At 38.7% G+C, this 24644-nt stretch overlaps 1 protein-coding gene across 1 annotated transcript in view; it reads right to left on the minus strand.

Moving 5' to 3' along the window:
- Positions 1–191: 191 nt before the first annotated feature.
- LOC105146434 (protein Fe65 homolog) overlaps positions 192–24644 on the minus strand; it is a 128040-nt gene continuing 103587 nt past the window's right edge. Inside the window, exons 4-15 of the mRNA XM_087405257.1 lie at positions 11859–12026; positions 8455–8684; positions 7581–7699; positions 7281–7393; positions 7004–7202; positions 6641–6768; positions 6469–6474; positions 6111–6361; positions 5429–5631; positions 5176–5352; positions 4925–5095; positions 192–4704 (exon numbers count right to left, since the gene is read on the minus strand). Of these exons, the coding sequence (XP_087261383.1) occupies positions 4946–5095; positions 5176–5352; positions 5429–5631; positions 6111–6361; positions 6469–6474; positions 6641–6768; positions 7004–7202; positions 7281–7393; positions 7581–7699; positions 8455–8684; positions 11859–12026 (1744 nt within the window). The 3' untranslated portion in view covers positions 192–4704; positions 4925–4945. The remainder of the gene's footprint in view (positions 4705–4924; positions 5096–5175; positions 5353–5428; positions 5632–6110; positions 6362–6468; positions 6475–6640; positions 6769–7003; positions 7203–7280; positions 7394–7580; positions 7700–8454; positions 8685–11858; positions 12027–24644) is intronic.

Genomic DNA, 24644 nt, shown 5'->3' on the forward strand with positions numbered 1-24644 from the left:
TACTCTTCATCTTTTTCTAATTCTTAGAACTAGAAAAAAAATAGAAACTAAGTTAAATCAAAGTTAAGTTACATTAAAGTTAATTTTAGTTTATTTTATAGAAACAGGCATAATTCAATTTGCTTATCTGGCGACTCGGCTTATCTTTTTTCTGGTTGTTCTCCAGCGAACTGGAAATAACGAGACACGTGAAAAGAAACAAATAGGCATTTATTCACAAGAGGCAGGTGTAGTTACAGTAGTTTCATTTCTGTCTTGCTTTTCGTATGTATGTGTATATATACATTTGTACATATGTATATATACACATATATATTTATATATTTATAATAGTATCTTGTAAACCGACCCGTAATCACCGATCGGCTCAACTACGCAATACAAATGGGCATGAACAATGGGGGCGGGTGCATACAAAGTGTTTGTCCTCTCGCACACGAAACGCGCTGTTTCTATTCCGTTTCGTCTTCTCCTCTTTCATATTCTTTTTTGAAATTTTACTTTAAACACAGCAAGATTCCACTTTATAAAATACTGTGTGTACGTATGTGTGAGGGTGTATCGTCAGATAGAATCTCGCTGCTCGTTTCACTTGCACGCTGGCGATTCGCCGTGTCCCGATCTTGACGAATCGCTCTAAATCGCGGACGTACTCGGAACTCAGATGTCCTCGTCCCGCTTCTTCCTAATTATGTGCTTCTCGCGGCACCTTAGGTGAGTATCGTTCAGAGGAGAGTGGTTCCAGTCGGCCCAAAAGGGTAAGTCAGCTTGTGAAATTGCGTAATCGCATATGAAAATGCAATACGTTGCTAAGTAGGAACCGATCGTCGATATAATACATAATAAAGGAAAGGACCTCTATCTCCAATTAATCGGCGATCCCTCTCTCTCGTACGATTCTTACCTCTTCCGCAAAGGTATCGGTGTGTGGTAACAATATATAATATATAGTATGACAATATACGACGACGGCGGTTCTTTAAATTTGTCCCCTATAGTAACGCGACGATGACGTGTGATCATGACAACAATGTAATAACAATGAGGCTTTTAGCGGCGATAGCGTGAATAATCATAGAGTAAATCCGTAATCAATTCGTAATAATGAGGCGAGTCATCGCGCGACGCGAGTCTCGTCGAATGTAAAGTGCTCCTCTCGTTTCAAAACGAATTAATCAATAGAGCAATTAGTATAAAGGTATAGAGAGAGGTACGTACTCTTCTCAAGGTAGAGAAAGAGAGACAGAGACAGAGACAGAGAGAGAGAAAGAGAAAGAGAAAGAGACACTATAATTATCGATGAAGCAATCGTGTTTCTTTTGTGCAGAACAACTCTTCTATCAGTAGATTCGCATTTCTTCTTCGTTAAGGGTATTACATGTCACGGTAAATACAGTAAGGTTCGCTATGCTATGTCAATTATAAGTGGCTCTTGTCGTGTTTCACCACCTGAAACCCACCCCCTTTCCCCTCCGCCCCTCCACCCTCCCAAGCTCCAGTTCACCCCATCATTCGAGATTATATCCCCCGTGACGACGTGTCAACACCTATATAAAGAGACAGTTAAGCTATGCGCAATTTGTGTGAGAGTGTGTTAAGTTCTTCTCTCTTCCATACGTACGCGTCTATACACATGTGTGGCTGTATCTACTTGGGATTATGCGTGCACGCGCGCGTGCGTGTATGTGTGTGTGTGTGTGTGTGTGTGTGTACATGAATGCGAGTGATTGTGCATCGGCGGTGCGATGACGTTTTCGTGAACGTGTCTGTCCGTTAAATCCCACAGCTTCGGCCTTACTCTCTATACTTGTATATCATATTTACAGCCACATCATTTGTTAATTTCTCTCGCGCGCTTCTCGAGGCTGTTCTCCCTCTGAGGAAAAAAGAAAAGAAGAAAGCAAGGGTGAGTCGATGGAAATGCGGGCGGACATTCGCGAAGAATCTCGCTCCTGTGAATCTTCGAAGTTGAATTGATATATATATATATATATATCTGGATTTGCGATTTCCAGAAGCGACTCGACTTCGCGAAATGAGCTTCATCACCACGAAAGCTTTCAATTCCACATTTCGCAGACTCGCGACACCACCGGCTATTTCTCTCTCGAGTTCCCTGTATAAGGTACGTGATGTTATGCGACATTTAAATGTTAGTTCGCAATATGAAACGAAAGAAGAAAAAATCTCGCGATGATGATGACTGATAAAGAGAGAAATATCGCAATGAACTATTTACATAATAATAATAATAATAATAATAATAATAATCGCCTTCCCCGATCAGCATATACTCATACATACTCATTCTTTCACGCACACTCTCCCGCAACGCTCTATTATATCTCGCCTCTCTTCTTTTCGCTTTTCTCGGTGTATGTTTTTTTTTTCTCTTACTTATAACGCTACATAGAAATATCTTCGTTCTGGGTCCCGCACAACTTTGTATCTCGCAATGACGATGGCTCATACGACGTGACCGTCCTCGCAGAACGACGAGGACTGCGTTCTCTGAATGGGAAAGGCTGTCTCTCGAGGAAAATAGGAGAATGCAATTTCAGTGGCTCACAATTCCATATCTCGCTCACTTTTCTCTCTGGATACATGTAATCATCGATAAATGCCACTTAAATTTATTGGGGACATGGGATTTGATGAACAATTTATTATTTTATTAATTCTAAAAATATCAAGAAGTTACTCTTTTTATGATTATCGTACAAAATTAAAAGGTTAAAACCAATGAAGGGTTAATTACAAATTAGGCATTATATTGTATTAGTGCACGTGTTTCGTAACCAGAAAAACAGCGGTGAGTCTTCTTTACGCATCAATCGTCATCAGTATGCACGCGTGCGAATGTATATATGTATCGTGGATTCGAGATGCGATGCGATCAGATTTATACAAGTGTTACCACTGAAACGTGCCCGAAGTTACGTTTCCAGCTAAATTCTACAAAATAGCGGCGATCGCTAGTGCGGAGTGCAGTCCATGGGTTTGTATATGTTCCTACCGTATATGAGACGTGTGTGTCTAAATGCTGTGGGAATAAGTCTTCGTACGTGTTTTCATGTGTTAATGACTTCTCTGGTACGAGCATACTTCCGAGCGTGCGTCTCTATTCACTGGGATAGCGATCGGAGAAATTGCGATTGGCCTGATATGCATACGATTTTTTTTTAACTGCAATTCGTCGTGCTACGATGCGCCTAGCGGTAACAATTATTTAGCGTTTGCGTTTACGAGGATAACAATTATCACCGACGATAATAATTATTAATACCGTTGTTATTCTTGGTTTAACAATTATCACCGCGCTTCTTCTAGGTGTTGTGTAAACGTTATTGCGCGCACAACGACTGACTACGATCGCGCGTGGTTTCGATACCATTGCACACCACTGATTTTTTGCCTAAGTGCTATTCCTCCCCCCTTGTCCTCCCCCCACCCCTGGTTGAAATCTAAAGGACGGTCGCGGTATAAGTATTTGTCGTATCGGCTTCGTGATCTCCGAGGTGCTGCAAAGCTCTCCCGTAAAGCTCCTATTTAATTCGCCATAAAAAATAAACTCCCTATTGGCCGTCGTGTAAACGTGCGCGCATGTGTTTGCGGATTGTCCCCGGATCTACCGCGCTCGATTGGCGCACCATCGCCGGAATAAGAAAACGCGATGACGTCCGTGGAATACCCGGTCGCGGTGCTGGCCTGTGTATACGTATATGTGTGTGTATGTGTGCGTGTGCAAACGGAAATACTTTTTCCGTACTCGCGTATACATGTACTCTGGTCACCGTCCTCGCTTCTCTGTAATCTGTATACCCGAGATTTCACACGCATGTGTATAATATGTGTGTATGTTGTGTTATATATTATATTTATATATATATGCAAGCTCTCTATGGCTCCCCTCGAATCACCTCGAATGCCTTCGCGGATATACACTTACTACTACGCTAATTGCAGAGCTCATTCATTCTCCGACACGCATACAACCTGATTCGCTCGCGAGATCCCACCGGCGGGTTCCTTCTCTATCTTTCCCGCTCGAGCAAGCAAATTGATTAAAACTTAGCGCGGTAATCACCATCTTGTATATACAAACAATTTTGCTCTTCAAACTCTTCCGATTCTTTCGCTTTCTTCTCCCCATCCTCGCCTCCCTACCTTCCCCCGAGCTTTTTCTTCCCATTGATTTTTTGCGAATGTTGCTCACAAGCTGGTATACGCTGCCTCCTAAAGATTTTCCGCGACAGGATCGACGTCATCCCTGCCTCTCGATGGAACGCGGTAAATTCGCGACAACCTCCCCCCTTCATCGGATTCATTGCATTAACATACATAACATCATATCATATCGACATAAGTAAGCGTAGTCCACTATAGCTGTGGTATTGGTATAGCACTCTGCGCAATTCTTCGCGAAATTCAGTCGTTTACGTTGTAAAGAGAATATCCATTCGCCCTACGGTTGCCTCCCGGCACATCAGGCTCCATCCCGATGTTTCTCTAGGGATTGCTTTCCCAACGGGTGAACTGGATACGCCTGGTGTCCAGGGAGGGCGACAGCAGCGACTTGAGGGACGCGCTCGGCGGCGAGCCGCCGAAGTACTTGAGTGTCAACGGCGACTGCAGATGCCTGTGTCGAATCACCTCTCGCTCAGCAGGCAGTGGCCAGAGTTCCTAGACAGTCGGGGGACTAATCTGATAATCCAAAATATCCAGCTGCTTGTTAAAACTTTTCATCCCCAACAATTCTATTTGTATCTTATGGTAATTACAAATTGAATATATACACATACATATATATATATATATATTTCTGTATTTTAATTTAAATTTCTAGACTAATGTGAAGATTATTAATTAACTTATGATAAAATTTCTTAATGTTGGGGGGAAGATATCTTGAAAAATAGTTTACCTGCAGCGAGAGAGCCTCGTCTCAGGACTCGCCTTGCTTGTTTCTACGGCCAGTTAAAGATCCAACTAAAGACTTCAGAGTTGCGCCTAAGCCTCTGCCGCTTGGAGTATTAAGACTGCTGGCGTTTCTGAAGCCCTGTGGATGTGCGTCCAAGCATTTCTGGTACCTCAGCTTAAACAGAAACAGAAACATCTTCTTCATCTAATTTCAGTTTAGCTAAGAGGATTTAATCCTTGAGAGAGAATTCTTACCTTGCAAGCGGCTTCAATTGTCTTACAGAGAGCTCCGCTGCTGGGTTCACAATTGAAGACGTGTGCGATAAATAAGTCCTGTGCGGTATGCATAATGAAAGCACATTGCTTTACGTTGCGGCCTATACCGAGAAATGACAGATAGCGTACTCGACATTCGGTGATGAGCTTGTCATCCTAAAAAAATTATAATATTATGAATAATTGATTGCACTTTTATTAATTTTGTTAACGTCGACGTTTCTTTACTTACGTTGGGCGTAAGAATGGAAATCATGCTAGGAGCTACGGCGACGTTGACGTTTCGCCATTGATTGATCGGCGTGTTCGTCACGATATGTTCTATCGCCTCGTTCAGTACTTCCATGCCAGTCGCTTGATTGACTTGCATGGATCCGAGATACTGCGCTCGCAATACCTTCTTTGGTTCTTCCATCGGTGTTGGAAAAGATTGTGCTGCGTAAAGATGTAACATGAGAGTTATTTAACTTCTTAAGTTTATCTCACTGTCTCTGTCTCACTCTCTTCCAAATAATTATTTATTAAAAGTCTGATTTCTAATTCCTGAATCAATTTTCATTAACTTATTAACTAAAAGATTTTTTTTATAAATATATCTCTCGTGATAAATATAACTCTAGTGTATTTGAGTCTATTTGATCTAAAACATAATTTATTTTTACATATATTTTATTAGTAAAATTTATTATTTTAAATAAAAATTTTTTCTTTGGTATTTGATGATTTTGATTGTTAATATAAGATATATTATTATTTTAACTCTAAAAAATTTTTTATTTTTTAGAGTTTTCAATCATACTGATTTAAATCATATGATCGTATAGTAACAGACCAGCAGGGTTAATAAAATATTTTTCCAAACATATACTCTATATATATATAAAATAAAAGATCCAATTTATTTGATTACTTACTGACTAGTGCCTGACCGTTTCTGTGGAAACGCCGATGCTCAGTGGGCAGATTCGTAGGTCTCGTTGCGAGACTTGTCCGGCCGTTGATGTCCACCGGTTTCGCGAGATTCTGATGTTGGGAACGCTCGATCATTATCTTCTTGCAAATGTCACGAAGCGTGTTTGCAATCGTGCGCGCCGGTATGTCGCAACGAAACACATGACACATGTGTTTCCTGGTCGATCGGTCTCTTGCTACGTAAGCGAAGTCCCTGAAAACAATACGTATTTAAGAATCGAATATTTGTCAGATTGAGAATTTTTCTTCTAATTTTACTTCATTTTATGGAATAATTTATATCGTTGTATTATATCTTACCTCTCACTATTAGATCCGTCCAAAAAAGAGCAGACATTTATGAAAATAATGTAAATAATAATTAATAGTAAATATATTTAATATTTATTGTATAAAATTCTATATTTTAAAAGTTGTACATTTCGACATTCAGTGCCTTAATTTATTTAAACATAATTAATAATTTACTCACCGACAGTGATCTCTTCCTACGCCCCAAACTCTAACTGTATGAATAGGCTGAGTGTTAAGTACAGTGAGATTCTCCGGATCGATTAGTTTGAGCGCGCCCTCGTCCAAGTCCATAAATAGATCCTTCCCCTGAAATATTTCGTAACATATCTCTCATCGCGTGCTTATACCGTAGTAAAATTGAAATCAGTATATCGCTAACTACTTAAGGAATAAAAAGTTCTAAATATACTTTTTTACAAATCATATCACTCAGTTTGAACCTTATCATTTGTTCAGTACATTGAGACATTATATTTCTATTCCGTACATTTATAAATTCATGATTAATAATTTAACCTACTTAGTTTGTGAAGGAACTTACATCACCCCATCGTCCGACGACATCCAAAAGATCGTTTCTACCGAGTGAGAGATCCACGATGCACTTATTGACAGCCTTGCTGCTTCTCTCGGGTGTCAGATCTTCTTCCGCGATCTCCGTCCAACCCAAGGATCGCACGGCAAATCTGATTGGCTTGTCCCTACCCTCGGAGTCCGCTCTGGCAGGATAGCTTCTTCGTCTGAGAAAATAAAGAAAGAAATAAAGATGAATCGAAGGTAACCACAACAAAATTGTAAATCAATCGAGATTTGCTTACTTGAGCGCTAATTCTACCTTCCTCTTGTTCTCTAATTCCTGATCCAGAGCCGAGCTTGTGTTGCTGCGAGTCACTGTGTTCACCATACCGCTTAAAGTGTGAAAATTGTTTATCTGCAACGATAATTTGCAAAGAAAAATTATGATACTGAATGGAAAGCTTTGAACTAATGTTACATAATCTTAATCAATAGTTCGTATTTTTATTAATAATTTACATTGTGTAATAATTTATTTAGATAATTTACGTTGTCTTATACATGTTGTAATAAATTATAACATGTTTTGACAATTTACTTACGCTATCATTATCCTTAACGAGGCTTCGGCGTGCCTCCGTTTTCGAATGCAGAGGAGCCTCTGGCGGTTCTCTCTGTATATTTCCGCTTTTCACATGCCAATAATAAGGTCCATTCTCATCTAAAATAGTATTGGATCCGATCGTCAATAAAATTCGAAAGCCAAAATTTATGATAGTCGTGATGACTTTAATTATCGGTTATCAATTTTGTCAATATACTTTCAATAAATAAAAAAAAGATAAGAAAAATTGAGGAAATAAGAACTTATATTGTATGTATAGATATTGTATACCTTTGCTTAAATAATATTTTTAACTTAATTCTTTTTATATCGTGTTATCTCTTTACTTTAGCAATTTCTTTTCTACCAAGTATTATCTAAATCCCTGCCACGTTTCCGGAAACATGGGTTTGATACGAAAATCGTACTTATCGCTATCGTGAACTGATAATCGTACAGCATTTAGCGCTAAATACGAGCTTTTTCCAGCATCAATATCTCGATTGTCCGGAACTTTCCGAGAAAATGCTCGACTTTCGAAAAGAATTTTTTAGAATTTAGAAAAGTTTTATCTCTACATTAACATTTCCTTCCATTTCTACTTTGTTTTTATCTCAATATAAAATTAATAGATTTGACACAATTTCTCAAGATGATAAATTCCTAATGCGTTACAAAAATTATTGCAATTAAAGCCATAGAATAAAAAACACAAGACAGTAAAACGTAAGCAGTAAACGAATCGATTAATCACAGCAGAGAATGTAAGGCAGTTTTTTTGCGTGTCATAGTAACGATTGAAGCAATTGTCTCGATTACTTGAAACAAGTTCTTTTTTTTGCTATTTGACGCAACTCTACTCCAATATCTACCTTCGTGTTTCTGCCAGCCCGGCGGCAGATTCTCGTCCTTATCCTCGGAATCGGTGCTGTCCATGTCCGCCGGTTTCTCCTGGGTATTGTTCTGCAGAATCGCATTGTTCTTCTGGTCCTTTGGCTGTCGTCGTTTCACTGGTATTGCGTATAGCTCGCTGTTCAGGCCACCCTCCACATGCGGCACGCCGCCCATCTCTGCGGTCTCGTTGTCGGGTTTCTCGCAATAACTGTAGTGCAAAGTCAAGAAAAATCAGGATCAAGGAACGTTTCAGTTCACCTCGCAGTTCGGTTCAGTCGCGCTATCGCCGCAACGTTCATTGAATAGTCAAGCAATACAAGTCTTGGTCCAAAAGACGTCTTAGTGTAAAAGTCTCGAGAATTCAGACGAGAGTCTTTAAAGTCTTATACAAAATGAAAAAACGTAGGAACAGGAAATAACAGTTTTCAACCTATCAGAAACCATGTACTGTGCACTGCACATTTTCTGAGAGGTTGAAATAATTGTGGCCTATCATAACTATTCCTCTGAAGAATGGACTATGATTAGTTTCATACAGATATTATTAAATTCGATTAAGGGTGCCATGTAATCTGTTATTCCTTGTTTCTATTGCCTGTGCTTTTTTATATCTAAGACTTTAGAGAGTCTTTGCGTCGTCTGACTTTTTAAACAAGCATACTCATAATTTTTCTTATCATACAATCACAAGCAATAAGAAATACTAGCACAAGAGATACATTTTTCCTAGAGACATGAATGTACATTTGTAAAAATATTTTAACTTCTTGCGTTCTTTTACGTGCATTTGCGATACAAAAAGAAAAATAAAGAGTCAAGGCTAGCATCAATAAAAATTGACACAACTGTTTGTAAGAACCGCAACGGAAACAAAGAGTTACGGATCTTATTTGTTCAACAAGGAAACTAGCGATATAACATACAGTGCAAGCTACAAATTCCATCATAGCGATATGCAGATTCGAAGAAACGTTCAGTTATTTTTATCGGCCTCCTTTGAATCCAAAAATTTCATTTAACGACGATTACTATTCTTGGCTCGACTGCGTTTGATTTGTTTAAATTCGTCACAAGGCGGTCACGCGATATTCACTGAAGTTCTCTCTGGTCTTTCACTCTCTTCCCCTCGTCATATATCGCGGAACTTTATGAAGCGAGATTGTGGTCGCGTTCGCGTGACTTGGAGGAATTCCAGTTCACGACATTTCGTGGCGAATCACGATCGCCGAAATAAGCAGTTTGCTTTATTGCGTCGTTGTCCAGCTATGTACATCTCGCAGAATCGTTCGGTTGTTTTGTTAAGCACTCGCGAGAACGCGTCATCGACCACTGTACGGTAGAATGACAAATTGATTTCCGCTTGTTAAGTCGTCTGATCGGCTGTGCCGTCTCGCTCGTAAACCGCGTTATCGATTCACCGCAAAAGAGTCCCCGTTATCGCTCTACCACGAGAAATCCTCGCGTGCTAATCGAAACCGGCTGCGACACGAGTCGGCCGCGGCAGGAGATTATTTACGGCGGCTGTAAAATAAAACGTCCTTTGCGAGAGAGGGCGAAGAGAAATTACGCTTTCGTAGCTGGAAACGATGTAAAATTATGTACCGTGCGCTCGTGAGGGACCGAGGACTCTATACAAAGTTGAAATAACTAAGGATAAATTGTCGGTGAAGAGGTTGTAACAGGTGTCCGTCAAGCTCATTTTCTAAGAGAGGGAAAAAGATTTCAAGGATATTCTCACTTGATATATTCTACAAACAGACGCAAAATAATTTTTAAGTTAAAAAAGAAAATATGAAAAAAATTCGAAATTTGAATTTAAAGTCAAGCCAAACGTCCCAGGGACCGGATATGTATCTGTGTCCGAATAAATTAAAATTTATTATTATTAAATTTCTATTACAATATTATAATTTAATTGTATTTAAGGATAACAATTAAATTATAACATTATATTTTAAAAAGCATTTGAGATTAATAATATCTAATATAAACAAATATATAAAATTTTGTATAAATGTCCAGAAAGGACATAATAGGTACATGTCCGATCACTAGGACGTTTACCTTAGATGAAGCAAATAATAAACTCGCATTGCGAACATATTGCTGTCATTGGAACTTATTGAAGAAAGTTGTTCATTCATGCTCGGTCACGCTTGTTATTTGCTTTGTCTATATGACTTCATACAATAATGTAGTTGCAGAACAATCCAATGGTCCATAATCGTTCAGAACTGTTCAACATAGTTCATTTATCACGCATTGCAGCAACGCAACGTCAGTAGAGAAATGCGAGATTGTGACAACAATTTCACGCGGAGGCCAGTATAATACAAAGCAAGCCTGGCACAAGCCAACATTCGCGTTTTTCTGTTGCATTTGATCCAGCTATTCATTTACTTTCATCATGGACAGAGTGCTACATATTTTTAAAACAAAGTACGAAGAAAAAAGCAAAATCTCTAGCCTTTAAAAAGTCTATTTTACTTTAATACGAAAGTTCGAAAGTTCAATGTCTTATCAATGGGGCATGGAATTTTATTTTACTCTCAATCGTGCTTCAGATCAACGTACAGAAACCAAGAGAGATCTGTATATGAAAGTACAAGCGACGACAATTGCAGGAAATTGTGCTCCGCATTTCCTCTTAAAATATACTACGATTGCGGGAACAAGTCACGTGTTTCTCGAAAATAAATAATAATAAGTAGAAAATCGATAAATGAATAACATAAAAAAAGAGAAAGATATTCGATTAAAATGGATCTTGATGTTTAATAATCTATGTAAATTTTCATCTATTTTAATTTCAAAAATAAATCCAACATTTCATAAGCGGCTCTTAAATGATTAATATTATTGCACAATATTATTGATCTGAAAATTATATTGAGTCTCCAGACTATTTGTTTTGAATTGATTAAAGCAAACATCAATAATATTATAAAATAATAGTACAATAATTGAGCAGCTCTAAGGGCAGTTTTATAGAAAAACAAGAAGGAAAAATTTTACAGTGGAAAACATGCGATACAATATCATGGTTTAATCAAAGCAAGCAAAGAATGGCGTCTCTTGGACGCCAGTGTGGATTTCCTGGTTTAACGTTCGCGATCCCATCCCTTCGTAGTACTCTGTACAGCATCCCGTAAGCGATAATGCGAATACATCGTCTACAAACAGCGGCTTTAATCTGCATAGGATTGCTTACGAGAAAACGGGGCGTTTCATTTCGACGAGAACGCCGTTCGTTACAGTGAAACAAACAGAAGCAACAACTTGGGCACACACAAGAGAAGCGATGGGACGGTGATGGCAAGCGGATCAAAATCTGCAAGAGGGATGGGGTATCACGAGACCACGAGGGTGTGTTCGTACGTACTTTCTCGACCCGGAAGTGTCCGCAGCGTCGATCGATCCCGCGGATCCCGACTGAAGGGCGTGAGACTGAGGCAGGATCGCGCTCGACGACGACGTGGACGACGAGCGGGGATTCCCATTGAGGGTGTCGTCGACGAGAGCGGACTCCGCCACACCCTCGCAGCCGTACCTGAATCAGCATTGTTCATGCAACGCATTACAAGGGAAATGAATCGTAGTAGTGAGATAACGTCTGTCGTGATTGCGCTGCTCGCTTATTAATCCTTAAACGACGCGATTCCCTTCATGATTCACTCGAATCGCTTTCATATTATATCAATTCGTCATAAAGAGATTTGAGCGATTTAAGGGATTCGAGAGATTTAAGGTTTAAGCTGAGCTTCTAATGCTCAATTACTAGAATTACTGAGAAAAATATTCTAATTAAACCAACAAAAGGACTAAGAATGGCATTTTGGCATAAATAGTATTCTGGTTGTATAAGAAACTCTATTTAGTCTCATCAAAATATCATTTTTACTGGTTTAACAAGAACATTTTTTTTTCAACGTAAACTTTATTGTATATTTCTACAGATATTTCTTTCGATCTTCCATTTTACATATATTTTTCTCTAATTAAGTGCAATATGTTATTTTCACGATACGTTATTTTCTCAATCTTAAATAATTAATAACTTTCAATGTTCGGTGTTTTATTTGGATATATATCTCAGCTTTTACATACATTATGACTTGATACATTTATAAACTGCACAATCTGAATGCAATATCTATGAAGTCGATTCAAAGTATTGTTAAAATAAAATGTTACATATTTTATGTCTGCTTAGTCTGGGATGCACTTTTACGCACGCATTTTCTCGCGAATGGGAATCGTGTAAGTGCAAGGAAGGCATTTTAATTAACGATCGGGGAACAGTGCCAGGCACCGATGTGGTTAGTACAGGGTCGCTAACCATGTCGAAGTAATTAAGGGATTAGTCGAGCGGTTTGCTGACTAACGCCAGCTGCCTCTCTTGAGTATCGTTCGGGTATTAGAGGAGGTACCTAAGGGCCACGTTTCCTTTGAACGCACTCAAGGAATACGGATTCTCGACTTCGAGGCCTTTAATCGGCAGGATTATAACCAACTACGTGAGTCCGTGAGCGAAAACTTTTCCTCGGTATCGACTTGACTTACTTCGTACAAAGAACTTCGATGTTAAAAGTTTAGGGTAAGCGGAAATAAAAATGTTTGTGTAAAGGGGAACGGTATCATCGTTTCCCTTTTAAATTTTTAGATCTTGATAGAATCATATAATTGTAAATTTTATGTTACATTGATCGACTAGATATCATAATTTTGTCGAAAAGGTATTATTTTATACGTAGTCTAATAGGAAACTAAATGGTAAGAGCAATTTCGTTAATTTTTAAAAAAGTTTTATAAAGTTACTAAAGTGTATTCTTGTTTTGTTGAGAGTCTAAAATTTTACCCCGTGTCGCGCAGGTGCAGTTGCGTGACACTTATTGCTTCTCCCCTTTCGTTTAACCCTTCTGCCACCCTCCCGTCTAGTGCAGGGGTCGTTTCCGTATTATCGGCGATCAGTCTCAATTTCCTTTAACAAAGATTGCACGATTATTAACAAGAGTTTGAGTTTCTGCTATTATTGTATCACTATCTGCTATTATTGTATTTAAATAGCCTACCTAAGAATCAAATGGATGCATCGATACACACTTGGTATTCGCGACTTTGTTAATTACCCGATAATAATCGGAATAATTTCTTATACGTGCCACTAATTGGTGAACCTACTTTTCGTCGCTTGTAACAGAAGAAAATTATCAACTGCGCGTGTGCAACGCGTGCTTGGAAAGAAATTTTCAAATTTTTTTTCGCATGTTGCAATGGCGAGAAAATATCGAGCGTGATCGAAAAAGGCTGCTCGAAGACGAGAATAAATAACTTTGAAAAGGTGCTTCTATAAAAGGAAAGAGTAAAACGTAATTGAATTTACAAAAAAGGCGGTGTGAACGATAACAACGTACGACACGCGAAGCCAAATGACAATTTTGCACAAATATGTGGGTTAGGTATGAACGATTTCTTGGAAATTTGCCAAAAATTTCGAGAGAATATCTTTGTATTTTGTATTAAAGTGCGCGAAAGAACAATGAACTAGAGATCCTCAAATAAAAAATTGGACATAGTTTAGACTTTTAGTGCTAAAGAGAAATTGAATAATATGACGAATCAAACCATACATATGATTGATTCGCTATATTTTTTTAGGACCTGCAAGATGAAATAAAACAGATAATCTGTAACTTTCTTTCTATCTTAAGTAGAAAATAGTAAAAAATAAAATTTGGCGGACCAAACATATGGACCAATCTCTTACTTGAGGATCTCTACGATCGACGAGATATCGAATGTGTCTGCGGGAATTCCATCGTTGATTAACACCCAGAGAATTCTTTTGACGTTGCATTCATCTCCGGATACATTGGTTCCGCCCAATGATCGGAACGTAACGTTCTATCGAATTACAAACATTATGAGCGGCGTGACGTGCTCGGTTATTAAACTCGGTTATTAATTAATTCCGGTAATGTCGTATATCCCGGTCAGGTTTGAATCGAACGGACCGACGAACGTTTTATCGGAAATGAAATCGCGATATTGACGCATTGACGTAATTCGTTTTGGAGGAACGTTAACTCCGTTCTCGCGATAACGTTATAGTCGAGGATCGTTATTAATGCCGTTAATCCTGGGATTGGCGGTATTGCGACTGTGTAGTATCTGGAATATTGGGTTATTGACACCGGGCGCATCGATCGATCAATGTATTCCGTACAGTGTTATGAGATCGATGATCATCTGGGTGAACGACGACGGTTAATTTGAGCGGCTGAAACACTCTGAGATTCGTCTCGAATGGTCGTAAATCAAGATGGCAATGTGATAATGGAACATCTTGTAATATGAAATGGGGAGATGTCTATAAATATATATAAAGAAAGAAGAAACAACGTTGATGGGATTGAAACTTAACTCCCCACTGGCAATGTTGGACTTTAAGGCACAATTTATTTTTTAAATTCTTTTAAATTGAATCGTAAATTTATGAGAATTTAATATAAAAATTTTAATATAAAAATTGAATATAGAAAATTATGAGAATTTAATATAAAAAAAATAAGATACAATTTAAAACTCTTACGATAGTATACAAATTTATTGAGACTTTCATAAGTATACAGAAAGAACAGTTTTCGTTAGATTCAGATTTAATAAGTAATTTTGTAATATATACTATCGACATAATTATGTAGGACACTCAAATTGATTGCTAAAACTTTTTGCAGTATTGCTCATCATGTTTGGAGTTTCCTACATAATTATTTTGATAGCCCAACAAAATTATATTCAGATCTGTATCTATCTAAAGTTTTTTTAGATACTTCAACAAAATTGTTCTTTCCGCGTATGTAAGAATTTTTTAATTTTTATACAATCTGGTACAATATAAAATATGTACTAAAGTTTTAAGACTCAGATTGCGGATGAAGGGTAAAGTTTGAAGAACCAGATTGCAGAAGATTGAAGGGTGATGAAAAACTTCACATTGCCGATGAAAGATTAAAAAATTTCTTTTAATTATTTGTGCTACACAAACACACACGCGCAAATTTTTAGAAATTAACAATATATCGCGCTACCTGGCAAAGAGTAAAGATAAACTGATCGCGGTACAACTTAAATCAGCTGCCACGGGACGGTAATTGTAATCCAGCCGGTGTACACGCGCGCATCGTCGTAATTTTCAGTCAGATGTAATTAAACCCAATTAGGTCGTAAGGTGAGCAACTTCTGACGCACCTGGCTGGGCCGTAAATTACGCCGGTAAGTCCCTCCCCCCCTTTTCCGCTCGTGTCTATCTTGCCGGCACTATGATTACAGTATTCGTAATTTTATGGTTTCTGCTCGAGAACGTGGATCATTATCTTCTGATTATATTACTATCGTCATAAATCGCGGCCCTTTTCAGGGAAACGTGAATTAAATTGTCAAAGTAAGGCACGAGACACAGAAAGAAATCATTTCCGTAATTATATAGCATAAAAAAGCACATTATGAAATTAAAAAAAAAAATAATCGCACAAAAAGTAGCTTAAATACTGACGTCATAATAACGGCTCATCTTTCGAAGGAGTTTATATACCTTTGGATTTGTACCGCATCGATCCTTAACGCGCCCTGCATTCTGTCAGTGTATTCACACAGTAACGATCGGCTCTCCCCTATTAATGGAATCCGACAAACGTTTCACCACGGATAAGAGAAAAACAGAGAGTGAGAAAAGGAAAGACAAACACGTAGAGGTTGCAGAGTGTCGAGGAGGTCGGAATCGGCTCTCCTGGGTGTCTGTAATTCGCTGTCGGTGTTTGTCGATCGGCAGAAACAACGGCCGATCGACCGTGACGTGGACATCAGCGAGGGGTGATTTGCGCGAAGGGAGTTAAAAGGGAAAGGGACAGAGAAGGGAAAAAAGTGAGAAAGCCCAGAGAGGAAAAAGTGGCGCACGGCCGAAACATCGTGTAGGTAGATGGACGTTCACGCGGAGTGTGGTGCAAAGTGAAAGAGAAAGAGAGAGAAAGAGGGAGGGGGAGGAGAGAGAGAGAGAGAGAGAGAATGAGAAAGAGAGAAAGAGAGTCGAGCTACTCCTCTCCTCGCTCGATCAATACACACTACCAGCAACCACCCAACCCACCCTTCACGTCTCTGCCCCATGGCACAACCCCTCGACCACTGTGCGGCGCTCATCCACCAACGTCACCCCATTTCGAGCGCACAGCTACCACCGCACATACACACGCATACGTATATACACGCAAGTACACCGAATACATGTTATACATCGAACAGACGATACAGATCACTGTGGTATCGACGAAGCCACCGTCATTTTCACCGTCTTTTTGGCCTGATTGACAAGAGATCAACTTTGTCGACATGATCGACGAGCAATTGGCAAACGTGTTCCGTGGAAATCATCCCCGAGAATTGCGAATGGACAGGCCGATAACAGAACCTATGTTTGAATATGTCCGTTCTCCATAACGTGCGGTGTTATGGAGTTATAGGCTTGGTCTTATTGATAGGTTGGCTACATAGAACACTATAGAATCGCTAGTTAGGCTTTGTCGAAGCTAAGGGGGTATTCCCTACGGCTCTTTCACCCTTCGAGTGGCTGGCGATGCCGAGGTTTAATTAAGTTCTGGCCGATCCAATGGGAGGAAGTCTCGAGAGCTTCGGAGAGGGCTTGCTCGTGGTTTCTCCAAATACATTCAATGGCCGGTGCAATTAAACTACTATTAGAACTTCTTGCAAAAATCATTAATTTACGAATCACTAAATTTTCATACCGCCAATATGGAATAAAATACATATAATTGAAAAAGTGAAGTAAAAAATGTGAAGTACATAATACAAAAGTAAATCGTAATAATTTTTACTGCACATTAGATTAATTTCGAATGAATCGGATAATTGCAAGGAGTATAAATTAGGGATGCACGAGATTGTAAAATTATCGGATCCCGGATATCGAAAGATAAAAGAAATAAGAAAGTGTCTTCTAAAAAAAAGGAGAGCCTAGAGAAAAAAATTGTAATTTTGCAACAATGTATGAGATATTATAGCATCATCAATATGCATACTATTTTTAGAACTATTTGTATAAGAAAAAAATCAACAATTTAATGATCATCAAATTTCAACCGGATATATTCCCGGATATTAATGACATCCGACTATCTGGTCGGATAGTAAAAAATTTCCGGATAATATCAGATACCGGATATTTTCCAGATATTCGGTGTATCCTTAGTATAAGTAAAAAATGTATACACAAAGATAAGATATACGCCAGTAAAGCTGCTGTTATAATTAAGGCCTATTTAATAACAAAGACAAGATAATTAGAAAAGGGATAAAAAGAGGTAAATCGTAAAATAAAAACTGAATAGATTATAAAACAAAATGTAAATTAGGTAGAACGTAAACAGAATTTAAATAGGAACGTACGTATATTGAATTTGTAAAAAATGAAATTCAGTAAAATGGATAACGACAGGATGAAAGGAGGAAAGTGAGGAGAAAGATCTAATATAGAAAGTAATAAATTAAAATGTAAGAGGAAAAACGGGACGAGTTAATAATAAATTAGAAACTCTAACAATAAATTAGAAAGTATTTGCGGATTTTTTCGAGATACATCGCCAAGTTTAGTAGATTTAATGTTTCTTGCTCGTTAGGAAGAATCAAGAGAACAGAGAAACAGAGTTCCCAAGACTTGCAGAGTTGAAAGCAAGGTCAAGCGACGATTGAAAGACGCCGATCTACGCACGCTTCGTGACGAGAATGTTCCGATAAATGACTCAATTCCCACAAATAGCCAATTCATGAAAGGAACTGAGTCACGTTCGTGAGAAAGATCTCAGAAATAGTTAGACTGAATTTACAATGTTTTCTCTGAGATAATTATTGTCCTCCTTTCTTTCTGCTAGATCATTTACAGCAAATTCGGTTGGACGCATTAGTGCGCTCTGGTTCACATTAAAGCCATTGATTTAACCTAAGTGTAAAAATGAAATGTAAGTATTTAGAATTATAAAATGCATACTTAATCTCTAATAGCGCAATAAAATGTATGAGGATTTCATGATTTAATCATTTTATATATTTATATATAATATATATTTCTATATATTTATATTAAACCCATATCTTTCGTCAATTTTTTTTTACAACAGCTGTAATGTATATAGAGTCCAATTGAATTAGCTATTAGAAGAATATGTAAAAATTATATTCTTAACCCCCTGCCATGTGGAATTTTGCATCTTCCATCCGTAATCTGGGTGTTCGAGCATCGAGTGCAGATTTTTATATTGTTCCCGTATAAAAATCTAAAAAAAATCTTATATACTTTATTAATCGTGCTTGTCTGCATTTCACGCAGATTCTTGAGACAGAATCCTGTGACCAATCATAAAAATTTACTAATTGCGGCCGGTGCGTAAAAAAAGGAGAGAAACAAATTGACCAATCATAGTCGATTATTCTCCTCACATTCGACTGTGATTGGTCAATTCTTACAATTACAATCACTTACACAAAACTACGCTTACACAATTAGAAATAGACTTTAAATTTACAGTGTTTGACAAATTATTATGGACAAATTGGCGTATTGACGTGTAAACTATCGATACTAAAAGCGCGAAAAATTCCACGTGTATTATTAGCGCCGTAAAATTTTTATCGGACGTGGTATAACTTTATTAGACGGCACAGTAACAACATCTTTAGGCACAGTAAACTATAGTGCCCGTTTCTCGTTTCATCGCCGTTCTTAGCTAGGAAATAGCGTCTCATCACGGTCGCCATAATAATGTCGAGGAATTTCTCACCCTCGCGTTAATCCGTATTTAGATGAATTTTTTAAATGCCACGTTTCTCCGTAAAATCTCACAGTTTAAACAGAGTAATCTCACATTTAACAAGATAATCTCCACTTGCATAATTTCGCCCCTTCGTAGGGGCGTGTGTTTACGCCGCTAATTTTCCTTCACGTACTCCCATGATTTAATGCCTTTCATGCTTAACGCCTATAACGAGCGCCTTCGCGATCGCAGATTCGTCCCGCCTTATGAAGACAAACCCTGGGCAAATCGCCTCTAAAACCTGTTTATACTGGAAGTAACAAGATCGTTTCGTCATCTCACGGGAATGAGCGTTAGAGCACACTTGCTACCAGAAGTCTGACGTTTACCGAGCGTTTATCGCTTCATCATCGGGCCGCCGTCGTGAAATCCTCGCGGTCCACAACAGGGCCCTTTACGACGTATTATAAATCGTCCATGTTTTTCGTCGATATTTTTCTCTCTTCTTTTTTTTACGCACCGGCCGCAGCCAGTAAACCTTTATGATTGGTCGCCGGTCGTTCCGTCGTGGAATTTGCGCGAAACGCGGTTAATAAAGTTCCAAGCCGAAAGATGTACGTTTTTTTGTTCATCAAAAACCTCGACCATTCCCCTCTTTGCTACTTTACGAGTCCGGTTTTTTTTTTATGGAACCCGAAAATTCCACTTTTTCTTTCTTCTAAAATCGGCCTCTTCCAGGCAAGACTTTCAGTTTTACTCACTTGGTGCATCAGCTCGCGTAATGCCGGACTCTAATTTAACTTGCACGATAAAACGCAATCAAAAACGTATCAACGTCTAGAGCGTGGAAATTTTTTTCACAAAGAAAAAAATGTACGCGTGTTTTTTTTTTTAAAGGTCGGGCTGCTTTTATACTGGGAGTATCGATCCGCACCGAATTGCATTTTATTTTGCGGCACCATCGCGCTTTTCATATTTGATGTCCGACCGATTGCATCCGCGGCAGTTCTCTCCGCGATATATCGAATACTAATAAGCGTGTGAATATTAAATGTCTCGGGATCAATAAAATATTAATAGAGCGCATTGCGCGTTTCACACAGCATTACAAATTGCAGCAGCGGTAGCAATAATCGATCGCGGTACAAAAATTGCGTTGCCGAAAGTACGAAGGGTTCGTGGAATATAGAGATTCAAATAGAGTTTGAACATCATACATAATTGGTCCGCCATATTTTTCAAAACTTCCTTAAGCTAAAGTGAGACAGATAATGCATAAGACGGAATATATCGTATCTCATTCTATCTTATATATGCATCTATCTTCTTCTGTCTTCAGTAAGTTCTGAAAAATATAGCGTACCAATCAAAAGTTGTCCAAATGGTGTCCAATTTCTTACTTGAGGATCCCTAGCGGAATGTTCTTCCTACGTGAGAATTATGCGGATCCGATCTCACCGATCTCTCTAACATCCATGTAAGACTATTATCGCTGGAGTCCTTAGCTCTTAGTCCCTCTGCCGGCATATATCTCCAGGACGAAGCTATTGGCGGTTGCAGGAGAACACCCTGCAACCCCCTGGACAGGACGTTCGCGTTTACGAGCGCCTTCGCTCCGGATTTCAGTTTAGCCCGATAATCTCCAACGGCTGGGCATCCTGGCAAGACCTCTCGGAACATTACTCTTTCTATCATTTCCCCTCGTCTTTTCTCTCTCCTGTCTTTTCTCCTTCTTTTTGCTCGCTCTCTTTCTCTCCTTTACTTACTCTTTTCCTCTATCGCCATTTTTTCGGTCTCCAGACTGCTGGAGCTTTTTCAAAAGCCCGACGTGGGAGGACTTATCAAGCACGCCGACTTTCTGGGGATCACCGATTACGTCCTGCAGGTATTACCGGAGAGAAAGAGGTGTCCTGGAAGAAAAAGGAGTCCTTGCGGAAGACGGTACGCGGACCGGTGGGTGGGATTCCATTTCCGGGATTTATGGACGCGTCGCGCGCGCATGCATGTGACTCGCAACGTGATGTCGGTTTCACCGTAATTTTCATCCTCATACTTCACGCTATCGCGACTGCATCTCTTTCTGCCGGCACTTCTGTTGCGAAAGGCGCGCGCCGGCCAACAAACGTTTCCATTCATCAAACGTCCGTCTTCTTGGTAGAGACGAAGTCTTTACAGGTCACCGGTAAAAATATATTGCCATTTAATTTATATAGCCTGGCTAATATTATATTCATGCTAGGGGAACAATTTCCTATTTTTATTTTCTCGTCCTCAGCGCTATCATGCTATAAAGAGCTGAGGAAACCAAGTAATTTCTGATAGACGCTTTGTCTATTTCGTATTGTTTGTAGGCGTAACGTTACAATAAAAAATCACTGGTTTCATTTGAGCGAGGCGAGAGACATTTGTGCAACCGGAGCGTTTCGATCATCGGTAACTACCAGTCTAATCTCTAACTAGCCATTCAGGCCACTGAGATACGATCTGAGGCGTGGTCGCACGCCAATATAACCGCTCGTGATAGACTCGCGTATACACGGTGTTGAAAGCATCGCTTACTTTCTCTATCTTTCTCAGCTACGGACAACGGAAGCGGAACTGAAGAGAATACCGTTTGGTTTCAACATGAGTCACACATAGATAATTTCATACGTGTAATACATACAACTATGATCATTGCCAGATCTTATCAAAATAAATGACAATGTTGCGGCACTCGGTACACTCGCGTCGCAATAGAATAATTATTCCATACGTTCACCGTGAACTATCGGTCGCGCGATCAACTTCCAAGCCGCACGGCATGGCTCTTGCAAGATAATGGACCACCCGGATGTTTTCTTTTATTCGTATCCGTGTACCATTATAGAGTCCCCGAAGGTCTCGCCAGTGGTTGAAGGTTCATTCGCGTGACGGTATTGGTCAGGACAGAAATATCCGTCTCGAGAGCGTCTCAAGAGGCAATGATTATCGCGCGTGGAAAAGTTGCAGCAGCAACGAGAGGCTCGCGTTTAAAATCATCGAGAGTCTGTCTAACGATAGTCGCTCGAAACCAAGCGCACGATTGAAATAGAAATCTCAAGATCGGCAGCACATCCAACTGATTTATTTTAAATTTTAGTAATCTAATTTCTTCAGAATAAAATAGTAATTTAATTTATTTAGCTGTCATTATTTATTAAAGATATTTTAAATGTATAGTGCATTTCTGCAAAAAGTGAGCAGAATTAAAAATTTATACTTTTCGAATAAAAATAAATGTTATAATACATATATATATATATATATATAATAAGGTCAACGGTTAATATTTAACAATACAATTTTATAGTTTAAATAAAAATTTTCTCATTTTATCTTAATTATTTAAAAAAAAGAACATCTACTTCTTATTGAAATCATTTTTAATTCGAATTCTAATATTATTTTGTTACAAAAATAAAAAATACCAGTAGTAATATATTCTTAAGAAACGTCTTTAATTTTTGTTATATTGATATTATTATTAATATAAAGAAACTGACTGTTTTTTTAATTTAGAATAAATGGCAGGTTAAATTTAGAATAAATGTCGACAGGAAGGTACACTCGATTGCAATTCACACGATGTAACTCGCGGTAAATCGATCTGCAATTTACCGTGCCATACGACAACGATTAAATTCGTTGTTAACCGAACCTACATTCGATTGTAATTCACACAACGCAGCAATTAGTTAATTTCATAATTTAGAATACAATAGAAACGAGTGGCATTCGTTATCAACTAACGATATGAAACAATGTTTTCGACGCGTTAAAGATGTAATGGTAATCTCTATTTGGTGGGGATGACGGTGAGTATCTGTGCACCTGCTGTTATCATAGAGCTTCTATTACCATTACCGGTACCTAATGCTTTCCGGGTGTTAATGGAAAGCAGACACACGGTTCTGGTTACTACCTACGACGAACGAGACCAACGGAGAAAGGGAAAACTGCGGATATTTTATGAGGATCGTAAAGTCGACGCTGAGTGATTCGAAAAGCGGCTTCGATTGTACATCGCGCCTTTAGGCGTCGCGAATTAATTAAGTTTGTCAGCAATTAATGCCCTCAGCATTAGGATTAAGCGGACGAGCAGTTTCCGTTGTCTTTCAGAGCAAAGTTCTCGATGAGTAATTTTGTGTTAAATACCGAGCGTGTGTGTGGGCGATGCGGATTTAAAGTGAGTGAGCGAGCGGAGTCTGAAACGACTCGTGCCGGCTATTTCGTCGGGATGTTATTATGCAAATCGGACCGGCCCCGTTATTTTGTTACGCTTATTACATAATTACGGTAATCGCCGGCATTCCGTGACTACCGCCGTACGCCGACCGTACACGTCATAACGAACCAACGATAATTTCTACTCCGGCTCCGGTTACGCAATCGTGAAAACGCACGCGGCGATTCATTCCTGGGGAGAGTCATCGACTCGATACACGTAGCAACTACGTTCTCCTCGACGAGAATCCACAGCACGATCTTTACGAGCCTTGGATAAGTCCGTGGAGTATAAGTTTCCGGAGTAATAAATTCACGCAACGCTGCAGAAGCGTCGTAATTGACCAGGAAACGGGGAGTAAATCAGCAGACGCGGTCTAATAGAACTCGACGGTAAATTATCGCCCGACGACTCGCTCGCAAAATACTCCAGCGTCACGCGGATTAATTTGCATAATTAATCTCGGCCCGCGCTCGCCCATGCTAACGTTCAACTTTTCAGCGGACGCGATACTAACGAAGCGTAATCTAATTTACTCGCCGGCCTGCCTCGAGTCGAGGCCGAGTACTTCAGAATTAGAGACACTCGAGTCTATCAACACAAAAGAGTTTCCCGCGAGTAAACGTTACAAAGTGTTCGATACAAAGCGTTTTATGCTTAAGAACTGTTAAAACACGAGGATTAACTCATTTTACAATTAAATTCATAATATCATATTATAGCTAATTTGAATTATTTCTATTACTGTTAGATGTAAGCAATTAAAGAAGCAATGGTAATTTAATCATAGTTAATAACATTTTGTTATGTTTAACCTTCGTGTGTGTCAAAATATAAATCAATCTATTTCAGTGTAATACAGTGTAATAATAGGTTAATTTCAAAATAAATAATGTCCACATTAATATGTACTTAGTAAATAATAAACTATATTTGAATCAAATTTAATATATTTTCTTGAATTAAATTGTCGAACTCTATTGTTATTCAGTTAAATAATATATTGAGTAGGAGCAGTGGCTCCTATAATCTATAAAAATAATTAAAAATTACTCAAATTAGGTACATTACGAATTTAATAATGCATAAGTCATCATTGCTC

Source organism: Acromyrmex echinatior, chromosome 4, assembly GCF_024713525.1.
Source record: "Acromyrmex echinatior isolate Ae372 chromosome 4, ASM2471352v2, whole genome shotgun sequence".
In the NCBI taxonomy this organism is placed as follows: domain Eukaryota; kingdom Metazoa; phylum Arthropoda; class Insecta; order Hymenoptera; family Formicidae; genus Acromyrmex; species Acromyrmex echinatior.